The sequence below is a fragment of the Leucopleurus acutus genome (genome assembly GCF_964270905.1).
Source record: "Leucopleurus acutus genome assembly, chromosome: 5".
In the NCBI taxonomy this organism is placed as follows: domain Eukaryota; kingdom Metazoa; phylum Chordata; class Mammalia; order Artiodactyla; family Delphinidae; genus Leucopleurus; species Leucopleurus acutus.
In genome coordinates, this window is record NC_139147.1 from 122,263,819 (window position 1) to 122,278,552 (window position 14,734).

The 14,734-nt window shown below is 36.7% G+C and overlaps 1 protein-coding gene and 1 pseudogene across 4 annotated transcripts in view; one reads left to right on the forward strand and one right to left on the reverse strand.

Moving 5' to 3' along the window:
- RASA2 (RAS p21 protein activator 2) overlaps positions 1-14,734 on the reverse strand; it is a 117,244-nt gene that overhangs the window by 40,231 nt on the left and 62,279 nt on the right. For all 3 annotated transcript variants that reach the window (XM_082840244.1, XM_082840243.1, XM_082840245.1), the window contains exons 6-9: positions 13,372-13,455; positions 11,632-11,704; positions 8,250-8,326; positions 6,323-6,424 (exon numbers count right to left, since the gene is read on the reverse strand). In XM_082840244.1, coding sequence (XP_082696370.1) covers positions 6,323-6,424; positions 8,250-8,326; positions 11,632-11,704; positions 13,372-13,455 — 336 coding nt within the window. The remainder of the gene's footprint in view (positions 1-6,322; positions 6,425-8,249; positions 8,327-11,631; positions 11,705-13,371; positions 13,456-14,734) is intronic.
- Positions 231-783, forward strand: LOC309962408 (large ribosomal subunit protein uL22-like; annotated as a pseudogene). The gene has a single exon. The product of its transcript is annotated as a large ribosomal subunit protein uL22-like (transcript).

Below are 14,734 nucleotides of genomic sequence, written 5' to 3' on the forward strand. Positions count from 1 at the left end.
TTGGGAAAACTGCTCAATCTCTCTGTGCTTGTTTCCTCACCTCTTAAATAAGGGGTAATAATAGTATCTAACTGATTTAATCCCTAAGGAGGTTATGTAAGTAAAGCACTTAGAATAGTGCCTTGTACACAGTAAATGTTATTTATAAAACATTTATATACATATAACTGTTACCACTTAAAATATATTAAATAGCTTTTCTGGTAAACGGCCTGAGGTAACCTCTAAAAATGGTTTGTTATTCACTTGACCCAGAAAACCACAAAAAATCAGGCAAATCAAGAGGTTCAAATCTTCGTGTTCACTTTGAGAACATTCGTGAAACTGCCCAGGCCATTAAGTGTATGCATATCTGAAAAGCCACCAAGTATCTGAAGGATGTCACTTTACAGAAGCAATGTGTGCCATTCCATCATTACAATGGTGGAGTTGGTGGGTGTGCCCCAGGCCAAACAGTGGGGCTGGACACAGGGTCGGAGGCCCAAAAAGAGTGCTGAATTTTTACCGCACATGCTCAAAAATGCAGAGAGTAATACTGAACTTAAGGGCTTAGATGTAGATTCTCTGGTCATTGAGCACATCCAGGTGAACAAAGCCCCCAAGATACGGCACAGGACTTACAGAGCTCATGGTCGGATCAACCCATACATGAGCTCTCCCTGCCACACTGAGATAATCCTCACAGAAAAAGAACAGATTGTTCCTAAACCAGAAGACGTTGCCCAGAAGAAAAAGATATCCCAGAAGAAACTGAAGAAACAAAAACTTATGGCCCAGGAATAAATGCTGCAAAAAAATAAATGCAAGTAAAAGTTAAAAAACATATATATGTAAAATAACTATACATAATGTCATTATTTATATAATTATGTACATGTAATTTATTATTTTAAAACATTGTTACAAAAATCTCAATTTAAACAATCTAAAGGAGCCCTGGTGAATTAAGCAATCTTGTATGAATTAGAGCTAAAAAGAAAAACCTCAAGATTTGTTAAGTAGAGGATATCTGGTGTGTCTGAGGTCTAGGGATACAAAAAAAAAAAAAACAAAAAAAAAACCTCAAGTATATTTTCTTCAGTTTTTGAATGAAGTGTTTCAGTTTGAAAGAATAAGGAACAGGAAACAAAGAGAAGTTATCAACTGAAAGTGGCACTCAGTTGCTCACATGTATTTTTTTCATTCATAGTTAGACAAAAAAGCAATCCTAATGTTCTCAAGAGTCAGCAGTTTTGACAGCCCCTTAACAGAAGAAAAATCAGCATTTGAAAAATTTTAACAAGGTCTGTATAATTAAAATTGAGGTAGGCAGGCAAAAACTACAATTATTTGTGTATAATGCTGCCTAATCTGGAAAATAAGTGTTCAGAGGCACCTTTACTAATACTTAAATGTTATTTCTGGTTCCCGAAAGATAATCATTATCAACAGATTTTTACTAAATATAGGAGATTAAAGATAGGTGCCAAAATTAGCAAACTACAAAACCAACTCATCTTAAAGTAAATATTAATCTAGTTTTAAATTTGTATAAAGTGCTTATATTGAAAAAAACTCCAACCATGTGTTTTATTTACTTCTTGAATCTTACTTTCAAAATTTTAAATTGTAACATGAAAGGATGTTTGCATCTATTTTCTTAATGTTCATTTTGGATCATTTAGGAGGAAATTACTGTGCCAATGTGTACAATCACACAAGGGCTTTGCACATGTTAAGTTCTCTGATACTGATGTAACTGGTGAAATGAGACTGAACTAGATGATCACTAAGGTTCTCTTTATTTATACCATTACAAAACAGTGGGATACTGGTACCAAAAAAAAAAAAAAAGATGCAGAAATTCTATATGTACTGATGTGGAATAATGGCGATGACAGCAGCAATAACTATAATGATGAGAGCCTGAGTTATACCCACGGTATACCCACTTGTAACTTACTTTACATGAAACCAATTCATCCTCTAACAACTTTGGGAGGCAGGTACTGTTTGTACTATCCCCATTTGATAGCCAAAGAAAGCAAAGGCATGCAGGTGGAACAACTTGTCCAAAGTCACCCAGGTAGTTAATGACAGAGTCGGGATTTCAACCAAGGCAATTTCGTTCTGGAGTCCACACTCTTAACCACTATAAAAAGTCAGCAAATACTTACTGAAGTTCTACTAAATTGAAAGTGAAAAAAAGTAAGGTACAGAATATGATACAGCATGTGTCCATTAAGGACCTAATTAAACTCAAAAACTTTTGCATAGCAGAGGAAACCATAAACAAAATGAAAAGACAACCCACAGAATGGGAGAAAGTATTTGCAAACGATGAGACTGACAAAGGATTAGTCTCCGAAATTTACAAACAGCGCATGCAGCTCAATATCAAAAAAAAATAACACAATCAAAAAATGGGCAGAAGACCTAACCAGACATTTCTCCAAAGAAGACATATGGATGGCCAAGAGGCACATGAAAGGATGTTCAACATCACTAATTCTTAGAGAAATCCAAATCGAAACTACAAGTTATCACCTCACACCAGTGAGAATGGCCATCATCAAAAAATCTACAAACAATAAATGCTGAAGAGGGTGGAGAAAAGGGAACCCTCCTACACTGTTGGTGGGAATGTAAACTGGTACAGCCACTATGGAGAATAGTATGGAGGTTCCTTAAAAAACTAAAAATAGAGCTACCAGATGATCCAGCAATCCTACTCCTGGGCATATATCCGGAGAAAAAAACATGGTTCAAAAGGATATGTGCACCCCAATGTTCATTGCAGCACTGTTTACAACAGTCAAGACATGGAAGCAACCTAAATGCCCACTGACAGATGAATGGATAAAGAAGATGTGGTACATATATACAATGGAATAGTACTCAGCCATTAAAAAAGAATGAAATAATGCCATTTGCAGCAACACAGATGGACCTGGAGATTATCATACTAAGTGAAGTTAAGTCAGACAGAGAAAGACAAATATCATATAATATCGCTTATATGCAGAATCTTAAAAAAAAAAAGACACATATGAACTCATTTACAAAACAGAAACAGACTCACAGACTTAGAGAATGAACCTATGGTTACCAGGGGGGAAGGGTGGGGGGGAGGGAGTGTTAGGGAGTTTGGGATTGACAAGTACACACAGTGCTATATTTAAAACAGATAACCAACAAGGACCTACTATATAGCACAGGGAACTCTGCTCAATATTCTGTAATAACCTAAATGGGAAAAGAGTTTGAAAAAGAATAGATACGTGTATATGTATAACTGAATCACTTTGCTGTACACCTGAAACTAACACAACATTGTTAATCAACTATACTCCAACATAAAATAAAAATTTTTTTTAAATGTGTACATTTGTGTAACGAATGGGAAAGAAGGATATATCCATGTTTGCCTATACTTACATAAAATATTTCCACAATCTCAAACTAGTGGCTGCCTCAGAAGAGGGAAAATGGTTAGCTGGGGGACAGGGGCAGGAGATAGACTTTTACCTTTTGAACTGTGAACAATGTGAGTATACTACCTATTCAAAAAGTCTAATCAAATTCTGTGATCTACATATGATAAAGTTAAAACTAGATATTATCAACACTAATGAGCTAGAATATTAAGATTAGAAAGAATATGCCTGGGCTTCCCCAGTGGCGCAGTGGTTGAGAATCTGTCTGCCAATGCAGGGGACATGGGTTCGAGCCGTGGTCTGGGAAGATCCCGCATGCCGCGGAGCAAGTAGGCCCATGAGCCACAACTACTGAGCCTGCGCTCTAGAGCCCGTGAGCCACAACTATTGAGGCTGCACGTCTGGGGCCTGTGCTCCGCAACAAGAGAGGCCGCAACAGTGAGAGGCCTGCGCACCGCGATGAAGAGTGGCCCCTGCTCACAACTAGAGAAAGCGCTCGCGCAGAAACGAAGACCCAACACAGCCAAAAATAAATAAATAAATTAATTAATTTAAAAGAAAGAAAGAAAGAAAGAAAGAAAGAATATGCCTGAAATCCTGAAGGTAAATAAAGCTTTTCCTGAGTTTTCATGTAGTTACCATCAACCCCACAAGGGGATGCTGCAGCTCTACAATTGACAAAGGAGGCTGAGATTTAATTTGACTTAAAAGAAAACTGCATTCACATTTTTATATCTCCTTACATGCAGAGAAGTATAAATGAATTAGCAGATGTTTCTATTTCATGTTGTATAAATTTTAATACATACTTTTAGGCAGGTTACTTTTAAAATATTATTAGCAAAAAAAAAAAAAAATCTATGGGAATAAAATTAATTTGTTTGTTAGTGTTCTTACATCCTGCCTAGGTAGTTCTACAAATTTTGCCAAATTTGGAGGGCCTCCAAATTTGGAGACCTCTTACTTAAAATAGGGCTATAATGGCACATTTCAAGTTCACTTTGAGGGGCCTTGGGAGGCACAATGACTCACATTTTATTTTGTACCAAGTAGCATGGCATACATATCATTTTAAAGACTTAATGAACTGAGTTCAGAAATTTTCATTTAAAAATGTATGCTAGGGACTTCCCTGGTGGTCCAGTGGTTAAGAATCCACCTTCCAATGCAGCGGATGTGGGTTCGATCCCTAGTCGGGGAACTAAGATCCCACATGCAGCGGGGCAACTAAGCCAACGCACCACAACTGGAGAGCCCACGTGCCGCAACTACTGAGCCCGCATGCTCTGGAGCCCACACACCACAACTAGAGAGAAGCCTGTGCAGTGCAATGAAGAGCCCGCGCACCGCAACGAAGATCCTGCGTGCCACAACTAAGACCCTATGCAGCCAAATAAATAAATGAATAAATATTTTTTAAACAGTATGCTAATTTTATAGAAGGTGGAAGAAGATTGGCAGAGGTGAATGACAAGCCTCAAATGTTCATCAGTTTTTCATAGTGACCAAGTTTCCATCTATGGATACATTTTGAAAATTACAGCATATAAAACGCTATCATAAAGACTAATAAATCTTAGATCTGCATTAGCAAGAAGTAAAAATAAAATAAAATTTTTGACACTCTAAATATCAGTCTAGGGACTTCCCTGGTGGTCCAGAGGCTAAGACTCTGTGCTCCCAATGCAGGGGACCCGGGTTCGATCCCTGGTCAGGGGAACTAGATCCCACATGTTGCAACTAAAGATCCCGCATGCCACAACTAAAAGATTCTTCATGCCACAATTAAAGATCCCGTATGCTGCAACTAAGACTTAGGACGGACGGATGGATGGATGGATGGATGGATAGATAGATAGATAGATAGATAGATAGATAGATAGATAGATAGAAAGAAAGAAAGAAAGAAATATCAGTCTACTAGGGAGAACTGTTTAAGGACAACAGAGTCCAAAGTGAAGAATGCCTGATGACACTCAGGAGAAGCAAAATCCTAAAGGCAAATGAGACTGCTGTCCACAGTAAGAAACATCTGAACACTGTTTCAACTCCTCTTCCAGGCAACTGAAACTGAGCCCTAAAAAGGGGGCCTTAAGAGGCAAATGAGAAAGGCATGCTGTTTATACTCAGTTGAAACCCAAGTCTAGCATGAGGGCTACTGGGCAACCTACTGGAAGGGAAAGGATATACACGCTTTTAAGTGCTGTAGACAGAAAAAAACAATAGTTTCACACTGATTCTACTAAGGAAACTAACATCAGTTTAATGTCCGAGCATTAACACGAGTTTAATGTCACTATTAGAAGTCACAAAAAGGTAATATTGTAGCCAATATTGAGCCACTAGAGCTCCTGAAAAGTGTGTTAACTGGATCAGCTCAACAACATCTAGATCCTAGGCATTTAGAAAATAACATCAGAGCCATCCATGGTGCATTTCAATGGGATTTGGGGTAGGAAAATCACTGGTGAGATCCCGTAAACAGCTGAATCCCTACAATAAACCTTTTGCTTTCAAACATCCACAGTTCCCATGCCCATTAATAAAGCTTCTGAACTACAGATGCTGATTTGTGATCAAGCATCTTCTCACATGGGCAACTCTTACGTAATGTTCGAAATGTTTTATATTTTTTCTTTAGAGTTAAGATTAAGTTTTTGAACAGGAAAATATTCCTAGGCAATTCAGTTCTTTTATCTCAGTACCAGAGGACAAGTCATAAAACTAATATAATTGTACTTATATTTCTGCAATAATAAATTAATGGCCAAATCAGTTAATATTAATAACTTTGGGCTTATCCATTAAAAACTTAAAATATGCTCAAAGTAAGCATTTATTTGCATATACAGTGCATGAAAGGGGATGACCTACTATGTAGTTCACTACAATGTTTGTCTTCTTACCAGGCTTGATGAGAAGCATCATTTCTTAACACGTTCACAGGAACCTTAATCTCACCGAGGAAAACATCTTGGACCAGGTTTCCATTGTTCCACAAGTCGATCCTGAAAATTTAAAAACTGGCTTTATTTTTTGCAAACAATGTGTAAGAGAACGCACATGACCAAAAAGCTTCAAATTACTATGATTCGTATTCCAGCACTAATTTACGGTTCTGGGTACTTCTGCCATAAGCATCTTTGCCACAGACATCTTTGCCTCAAGCACTTTTTGCCGCAAACATTTTCTCCACATAACTAATTGGTCAAAGGCAATTTTGTGATAAAAGATAAAATAAAATAAGAGAGACATTAAAAAAGACACAAACATAAAAAATAAACAACAAAATTAAAAAGACTTTATTGCAAAATACAAAATTTATTTGAACACATTCAAAATGTGTGTAAATTCATGGCAATGCTGTGCAAATACTGACTCTATTTTGTGGGCTGTACCTAAACGCTTATCTTCCAAGTCTTTCGTTCACAGTATTTCACACGTTGGTTTTGTTTTTGCTTCTTGATTTGTCTCCTCATTCAGCATTGCACTTTTTTCCTAAAATTTCTTCCTTCGTTAAGACAGGTATGCGTTTCCAGACACTAGGATGCATATTGGTTTCTGAGTTTTGTACTGAAGCCTCCACACTCTTGTTTGTTCTTGCCATAGTGTCACATGTCTGCTGATGGATGCTTCGAAGTTCTATGCGAAATGTGGCTTTGCCTCTGTGCCTTTCAGGCCCTCAGCCTCTTTCTCCTCCAATGTGGTGTGTTTCCAAATAAGAAACCAACTCTTGGGGCAAATCACCGTCACTTGTCTGCTCAAGAAGCTATCAATAACGTCGATAACCAGGAGAAATGCTAACACATTTCAACCAGTTGAAACCAACTGTCAACTAGTTATTTTATTTTTCACAGCAAAGCTGACTTATGGCCAATTAGTCATGTGGCGAAAATGTCTGCGGCAAAAATGCCTACGGCAAAGATGCTTATGGCGAAAGTACCAGACATAATTTTACATGCTTAAAAACAAGAGATGTTAGCATTGTCTTATACCTCACTATCTAAACTAAAAAAGCAGAATACTGCAGTAGCTTTTACTTAAAAGCATAGAAAGTGACTATCTTGAATAATCTAAAAGAAAGCACTTAAGTTTCTTAGTTTCAAAGTCTACACTTTATTTTAACCTGTAAAAATAAGGACTACAGAGTTCCTTTTTTGCTTTTGAGAAAAGAAACCAACACAAGACTACAGTTTCTTTCTCAATTAAAACCAGTTAATATGTAAAGATAGGTGATTTAGAAAAATATATTACCTGATCATTCCAAACATGTGATTAATACACCCTTTAGATGAACACACTGTTAACACCACACCTATACATGCATTTACAAAACTTTCCCCTCCCAAACAGCATAGATATTTAAGACCTAGGAAATAGCACAAACTTCAAACACATGCACCTGTTGAATCATCTTACAAGACTTCTTACCTCACTGAAATTTCTGTTAGACAGCAGATATGTTAAGAAGAATAAAAAAATTATTTCTAAATTGGCTAATATATAATTACTTTTCTATATATTCTTTGCATTCATTATGCTATGATTTAGAAATTTACGGAGCAATTAAATTTGGGAAAAACTAAAAATATAATAAAATAGGTGAAAATTAGCTCATTTTATTTTTAAAATAAATACACCTTAACTATTAGTACAAAGAAATTGGATTTTGAAAAGATTATTTGGATTTAAATTAGATGCACATTCCTCTGAGTTTCATCGATTAAGTTGCTAAAGAGAATTCTGTTAAGCTTGAGTCACCTTTTACAGTTAAATTTAGGATTTTCTTTTAGCACAGAACATAGCAATTCTGTAAAACCCCAAGACACATACCTAATTTCCAGCTTTTCAATGTCCTCCTCTTCTACCTGAAACTGGGACTTTCTGGTGTAACTACTGGATCTGGTTACCTATAAACAAAATATTTTAGTAAAAAAAATTTTTTAATATCTTTTTCTTACATGAACTTTAAAAAACTATCATCCCTAAAATGTTCGACTGTGGATATTATAAACAGAGGAAAATGCCTAAGTAATATTTTACCCAAAAGATAAATACAAAAACAGCTATGGAAGTAGCAGAGTGGCAAGAATAAGGTGGCAAAAAAAATATCAAAATCAACCTTGCCTCCATACCCTTCCTTATCAACTCAATCTATGGCAACACTGGGTTCTCTGGCTCATATGTAATCTCTTGGTGACTCAGAGTAAAAGTGTTCTATTTCAGGGAAGCTGCATAGGCTAGGAACTGTCTGAAGACCTTCCCACATTTCTCAAGATACCAATGCCACCCGTACACTTCCTTCTCACATTTTTACCAAAAACATCAAGGCCGTTGGCAGGAACTTCCTCAACTACTGTACACCTGAACGTGTCCGTTCCCACACAGGCCTGTTTACTCGATGAGTGTTCTCAGCCTCTTCCAAACAAGACGATGAGATGATCCTCCTCTTTTCTAAGACTGCTCTGTCCCCACACAGTATGCAGTAATAAGCACGCAGTAAACATGCAGCAAGCATTCGATCTATTTTAATTACAGCTTTCTTGACCAGACTGTTCACCTCATTCAAGTCTAAGAAAAATTCTCCCCTTAAATTATGGTCTTCCTATCTCTTTCCTTTCACAGACAAATATCTCAAAACTGTTACCCATCCTTACAGCCTCCACTTCCTCACCACCCACTCACTAGTTACTCACTACAGTAACTCCTTATAATCCGGCTTCCTCACAGATCACCCTCCCCAAACCCCTCTCTTAATCATCAAGTCTGATGATGAAATTCTTAGCTCTCACCTTCCTTGACCCCTTTATCTGGACAAGTGACCATACAACCATACTCCCTTTTCCCAGAGCTACTCTGGTCTTTTGAGTTTACCCAGCACTATCCTGGCTACCTTCTGCTCTCTTTGCTTCTTCCTCTGGTACTTCTTCCTCAGAACCTATAAATATGGGTTTTCTCCAGGGTTTTATATTTTATTTTGCTCTACATACGTACTGCATAGTGCTGTACAAAGTGCTTTCACATCCATTATCTCTTTTATTCATCAGAACACTGCCCTGAAGCAGGCAGGGCTAGATTTATTATCCTCATCTTGAAAATGAGGAAGCTGAAGTACAGAAATTAAGAGACATACTCAAAGTCGAATACATAATACGTGGCAGAACTAACCTTCTTCACTTTTTTCCTTTATTGTATACCTCTACTCCTTTGGCTTTCTTTCCTGACTTGCTGTAAGCAATTCCTGATTCTTTATCTACAACCGTCACCCATCACAGTCATGAACTTCCTATGGGAGGATTTTACATATCTGAGTCCAAGCTCATTATGCCCCAAACTGAACCACTTATGTTTTCCTTCTTAACTTTTCTATTTTTCCAGATTTGAAATCATGAAGACAACATTTGACTCCTCATTTTCTCTCTTCTTCTATAACCAATTTGTTATCTCACCATCTGCAGTTTCTTTCTCATCCATCTCTTCCTCTCATTTCCATATTACTTCTCTTGAATCAGAGCCCCTCCTTTCTGCTTTTTCCTTTTTTAAAAGAACACCTAAGCTACAACAGTCTCTTGATCTCTGTTCTCTCTCTCAGCCATCTGGCCCACAGATCATGGTTAATTCTTCCCAAAACAGTGCATTACTCATTACTTCCAGGTTCAAAAACATTCAATGGCTAACACAGCACTTCAGCCTGGCTCTCAAGGCCTTTCATTAGTTGGTCCTACTCTCCTCTTTTTAAGCTTAGTTCCCATTATTCCCTTTTAGTCAAATCACTACTTGCTACTCTTTGGACATAACTTTCTGCTTTTCTGTCTCTATGTCTCTGCTCAAAATGTTCCTTCTCTAATACTCTTTCCTCTGGCTTAACTCACCTAGAGCAGAGCTACCCAGTATCTACTACTGCATTTTACTGCTGAGTGTATGCACACACATGTACGCTTTGGGTCTCCTGCTCTCACTAGAGCACAGAGATTGGACTTTTATCTTTATCATCAACTCAACAAAGGGCCCTTTGAATGAATGGTTCAAGGCCTAATATGTATGCCTGCATATAGCAAAGAGGTCAGGTCTTGACTGTCAAAGGACCATCTGCTTGCTGCTGCAAGTCGCCCCTTCTTGGTTTTCTCTAGGCTAGATGTAACAGCCATTTGTAAGTACAGAACAACTGAACTGAGCAACTCCTGAGCCGGGAAATGGGGCGTCTCACACTGGTGCACTTTCTTTTGTTTTCTTTCTTCCTTGCCTCCACCCCCCACAATTCCTCCTACTTCAATCTTGGCATTTCTTCAACTGTGTTCCCTTATTAAAGTACAGTAAGCAGGCATGGCTAGATGTGCCCTCGCTCTTTTCACTTTGAAACATCAGGAAAAACACACACAAAAAGAAGGAAAAGCACAAAATGTAACTCTTTTTTTCAAATCTTCCCCACATGGTAATCTCAACTGCAACATATTCTATGGGTAGAACACAATCTTTTAGAATACAGTTTGATTATTTTTGTTTTTTTCCTATAGTTTCTAATAATATGAAAAAGGATTTGTTTAACAAATGCTCCACAGTAGAGAACTCCAAAGCACTGTATTTTGGGCAACTTCAAGGCAGCTGAAGTTCTCTAAGAAAATAAGCATGTGTCCACAGAGTGATTTAGCTAAAAAGAACTTAATAATAAGGCCTTAATCATATAATAGTTTATAGTCTCGAAGCATTTTCACATTTGAACCTCCTAAAAACGCTGAGTTAGGTAGGGATGCTACTGTTTTCTCTTACAAAATTATCCTTTCACAAGATAAGAAATTTGAGTCTCCCATGTAGCGATTTGTTCAAACTCAACTGGGACCAGAACCCAGATCTACCAAGTGATATCGTACTTATTTAACTAGTGGTTTTCAAATAATATTCTGCAGAAGAGTCCTGGGGCCACTGCATGTTAGGTCAGGGGCTGGATAAGGTAGGGTTCTGTGTGAAGGGGGTTGTGATATTGAGGATGACTGAAGAGTAGGTGTGGTCCTAGACTTCCCCATCCTCAAATCAATCACAGCTCTGCCGTTATTTGTTTTATGCACTGGGCCTCTACTGTGTTACACTGTGGTTCTACTGCTTAGAAATGCTTAGTTGCATTAGTTAATAAAATTATGACTATGGCCAGAATTTGAAAAAAAGAAGTAAATCAGCATTCAATATTCAATGTTAACATTTAAATAAAACAAAATGTTACCTCAAAATGAAAGATTTCATTAAACTGCGGATTGCTTGTTTTCTTCTTTACTTTTGTCTTCTTTTGGTCATTCCTGTTCCAATGTGGTAGAGTTTTACCTTGTAGAACTTAATAGTACACAATTATAAAACATGCTATTTCCAACCAGGGAGCCTGACCTCTTTCTGTTTAACTGTTAAGATGACTCGGGGAAGGCAGTAGCTTTAAATATTACTTGGGGGAAAAAAACTGAGGTGTCTCTAAAACTTCAAACCAAAGAACACACAAATTTTGTATATCTGATATATGCCAAGATTATATTATTCTATGGCTATACTAGATTGACTGCCAAGCTTACTTCAGGGGTTTTTAATAACACATTCGATTATACAAGCAACTCGAAATAAATGGTAGAAGGAAGACAATGAGATTCAGAGTACCTTTATCTATGCTGAAAACTACCAGAGGAACACGAAAAGCATTCTTAGTTTACTTCTTGGGCTTCAGCCACAATGTGGCTTTTTAAAAAAAACTTTTAATTTTGAAATAATTACAGATTGAGAGGAGGTTGCAAAGAAATGTACAGGGAAGTCCCATGTAACCTTTCCCCAGCCTCCGCCAATGGTAACATCCTCCAAATGACAGTACAATATCAAAACCAACAGTGACTTTTTAAAACAAATTCACAAGCCAAATAATTTCTATCTGTACATTACTAAGCAATTACACTAAAGGATCTATCAGGTATTGATTATAAACAAAAACCAAAACCAAAAACAGCTCAACTAGATTAAACATTTTTAACACACAAAACTCAATCCCTCTGATAGTATGAATGTTATAGGATTGAGTATCTGTTTTTAGCAAACAGGTCAGGTTTATATTTTTAAATATAAAACCATCTATAATAATAATAGGATACTATTGTTTGAGAACCCAATAAGTACCAGGCATGGTGCTTTACATACATAGGGACAAATACGGTTTTCAAAGTGACTTACTGGTGATTTTCTAAAAAATAAGAATACATAGCTTGGGGTTGGGAAGAAGAAGTGCATGTCTATGTGTATATACATGTGCTTGTGTAGAGGGAATAGTATGCTCTTTGTTTCCTGACTCTAAACCTTCAAGTTGTAGACAAATTTCAGACTAGTCAGGCTCTGAAAGAAACCATAATGAAATTATAAAACAGAAAATACTACGAAGTGTGATAGATTTTCCATAAATTATCATAAGTAATTAACATCAATGATACAGTGCACTTCACCATGTTCTGGTACTTCAGCAGTTTGTCTACAGCTTGGAATTATCTCTGTACAGCACAGATGCCATGAGAAAAAAGGTATTTTTAGTCCTGAGTTGTTTTCCAGATAAAAATATAGAAATTCCTTTGCTATTTTGAGCTAGCATTTATTAAAACAGGATTCTACCTGCAATAAGATCTAAGACATTTGAAACTAGGAAGGCTGATGATGAATGAAGGTCAGGTTTATGTTTTAAAGTACATTTTAACTACTATAAAACACAGGTTGCTCCCCATAGCCTAAGAGTCTGGCAGATTTGAAATGGCACTCATTTTCTTTTATAAAAATAGGAGTTGGTTGTTGTTTGCAAGTGAATAATAGAACTGAAGATTTTTCTTTCAAAGCATTCGTTACTTTGTGTCATAAATAGCTATTTAGCAAGTTCTCTTAGAATTTTAATTTTGTAATTGTTAAACTTTAAAACTTAAAAATCTGATACTAATTCAATAAGCATTACCTAGAAGGGCCCACAAGAGAAACTGTTGCATAAGGGTCACAGCTTTGTCCATTTATGAGAGGCAACCCATGGCATGCCTTGACACTAAGGAAGAATAAAGAAAAATTAACGTTATTATATTCAAGTTAAACAACATAAAACATTTATATTCAAGTTAAACAACCTAAAACATTATCTTTAAATACGAATTAATACATTCAAAGGGTTAAAATTGTTTTCCACATGTCTGAAGTTGTATGCCTATATACCACCTACCCAAACATATGTACATATGCATTTATTTACTTTTGCTGTATTTCCAAATAGGACTAAACCACCACAGTCAGTATTGAGACTACCAAATAATATTTGGATATACACAAGGTCTATCCAACAAGGTACACGCTGTGGTTTGATAATAACATTAAAACTACTGTGGCTTCTAAAAAGGAAAAGAAAGCTGTGTGAACCTTAAAGGAGACACTACAAACCAAGTCAAATCTGTGGCATCATATCCTCTGCTAAAGCATGAATGAGAAACAAGGAAACAACTGTGGTTTCCACTTAAAATCTGATTCATAAATAAAGGGCAAGCCACATACAGTTCTGCAGCCTCTTATTCTGACTCTCAGTAACAGCTCCTGCATCATTCTGTAGAAAAAGTTTTAGACCATAAAAACCAAGGTCATCTCATCCACTCTGTGACAACAGTCATTGGTATTTACAGAGAACACAGAATCTGACTTAATGACCTGCTCCTCAAATTTTCTCTTTATTGAGTTCACGAATTTAGTTTAGCATCTAAGGGTGTGCATTTCCCAGTGCCTACAAGAAACTCGTGAGTGTTAGTGAAAAGTATTCTTTGTTGAAAGATGTGGGCTATTGAGCAACATCCTAACTTCTCTCCACAACCCACAGATCATATACGTGGGTGAGGTGCAAATGGTGTGCTGCCGAGTAAAGAAAGAAATGATAATATGACTCATTTCTATTAAATTGGGTATTAAAAATCAAATTTAAAAAATTTCTGAAACTAACCGAAGACAGTACAGTCCAAGATAACAATTCTGATTATTGATGTCAGGCCTGGGTACAGTCAAATTTTCCCACTGTACATACTGTTTGAAATTTACACTTCTCAGGCTAAACCTCAAAATGATACCCATTTTGATATAGTATGTGCAGTTTACTATTTATTTTCACAAAATGCATCAAACTCTCACAACTGCCTTTAAGAAGGGTATCATCATGCATTTTTAAAGAAGAAAGTAAGGTTCAAAAAGCTTATGCGAGAAAGTAACAAAATAAGGCTAAAGAGGTAATACAACTTGTAAGAAGCGGACCGAGACTCAACTTCTACTTTCTTAACCCCATTTCTAAAATT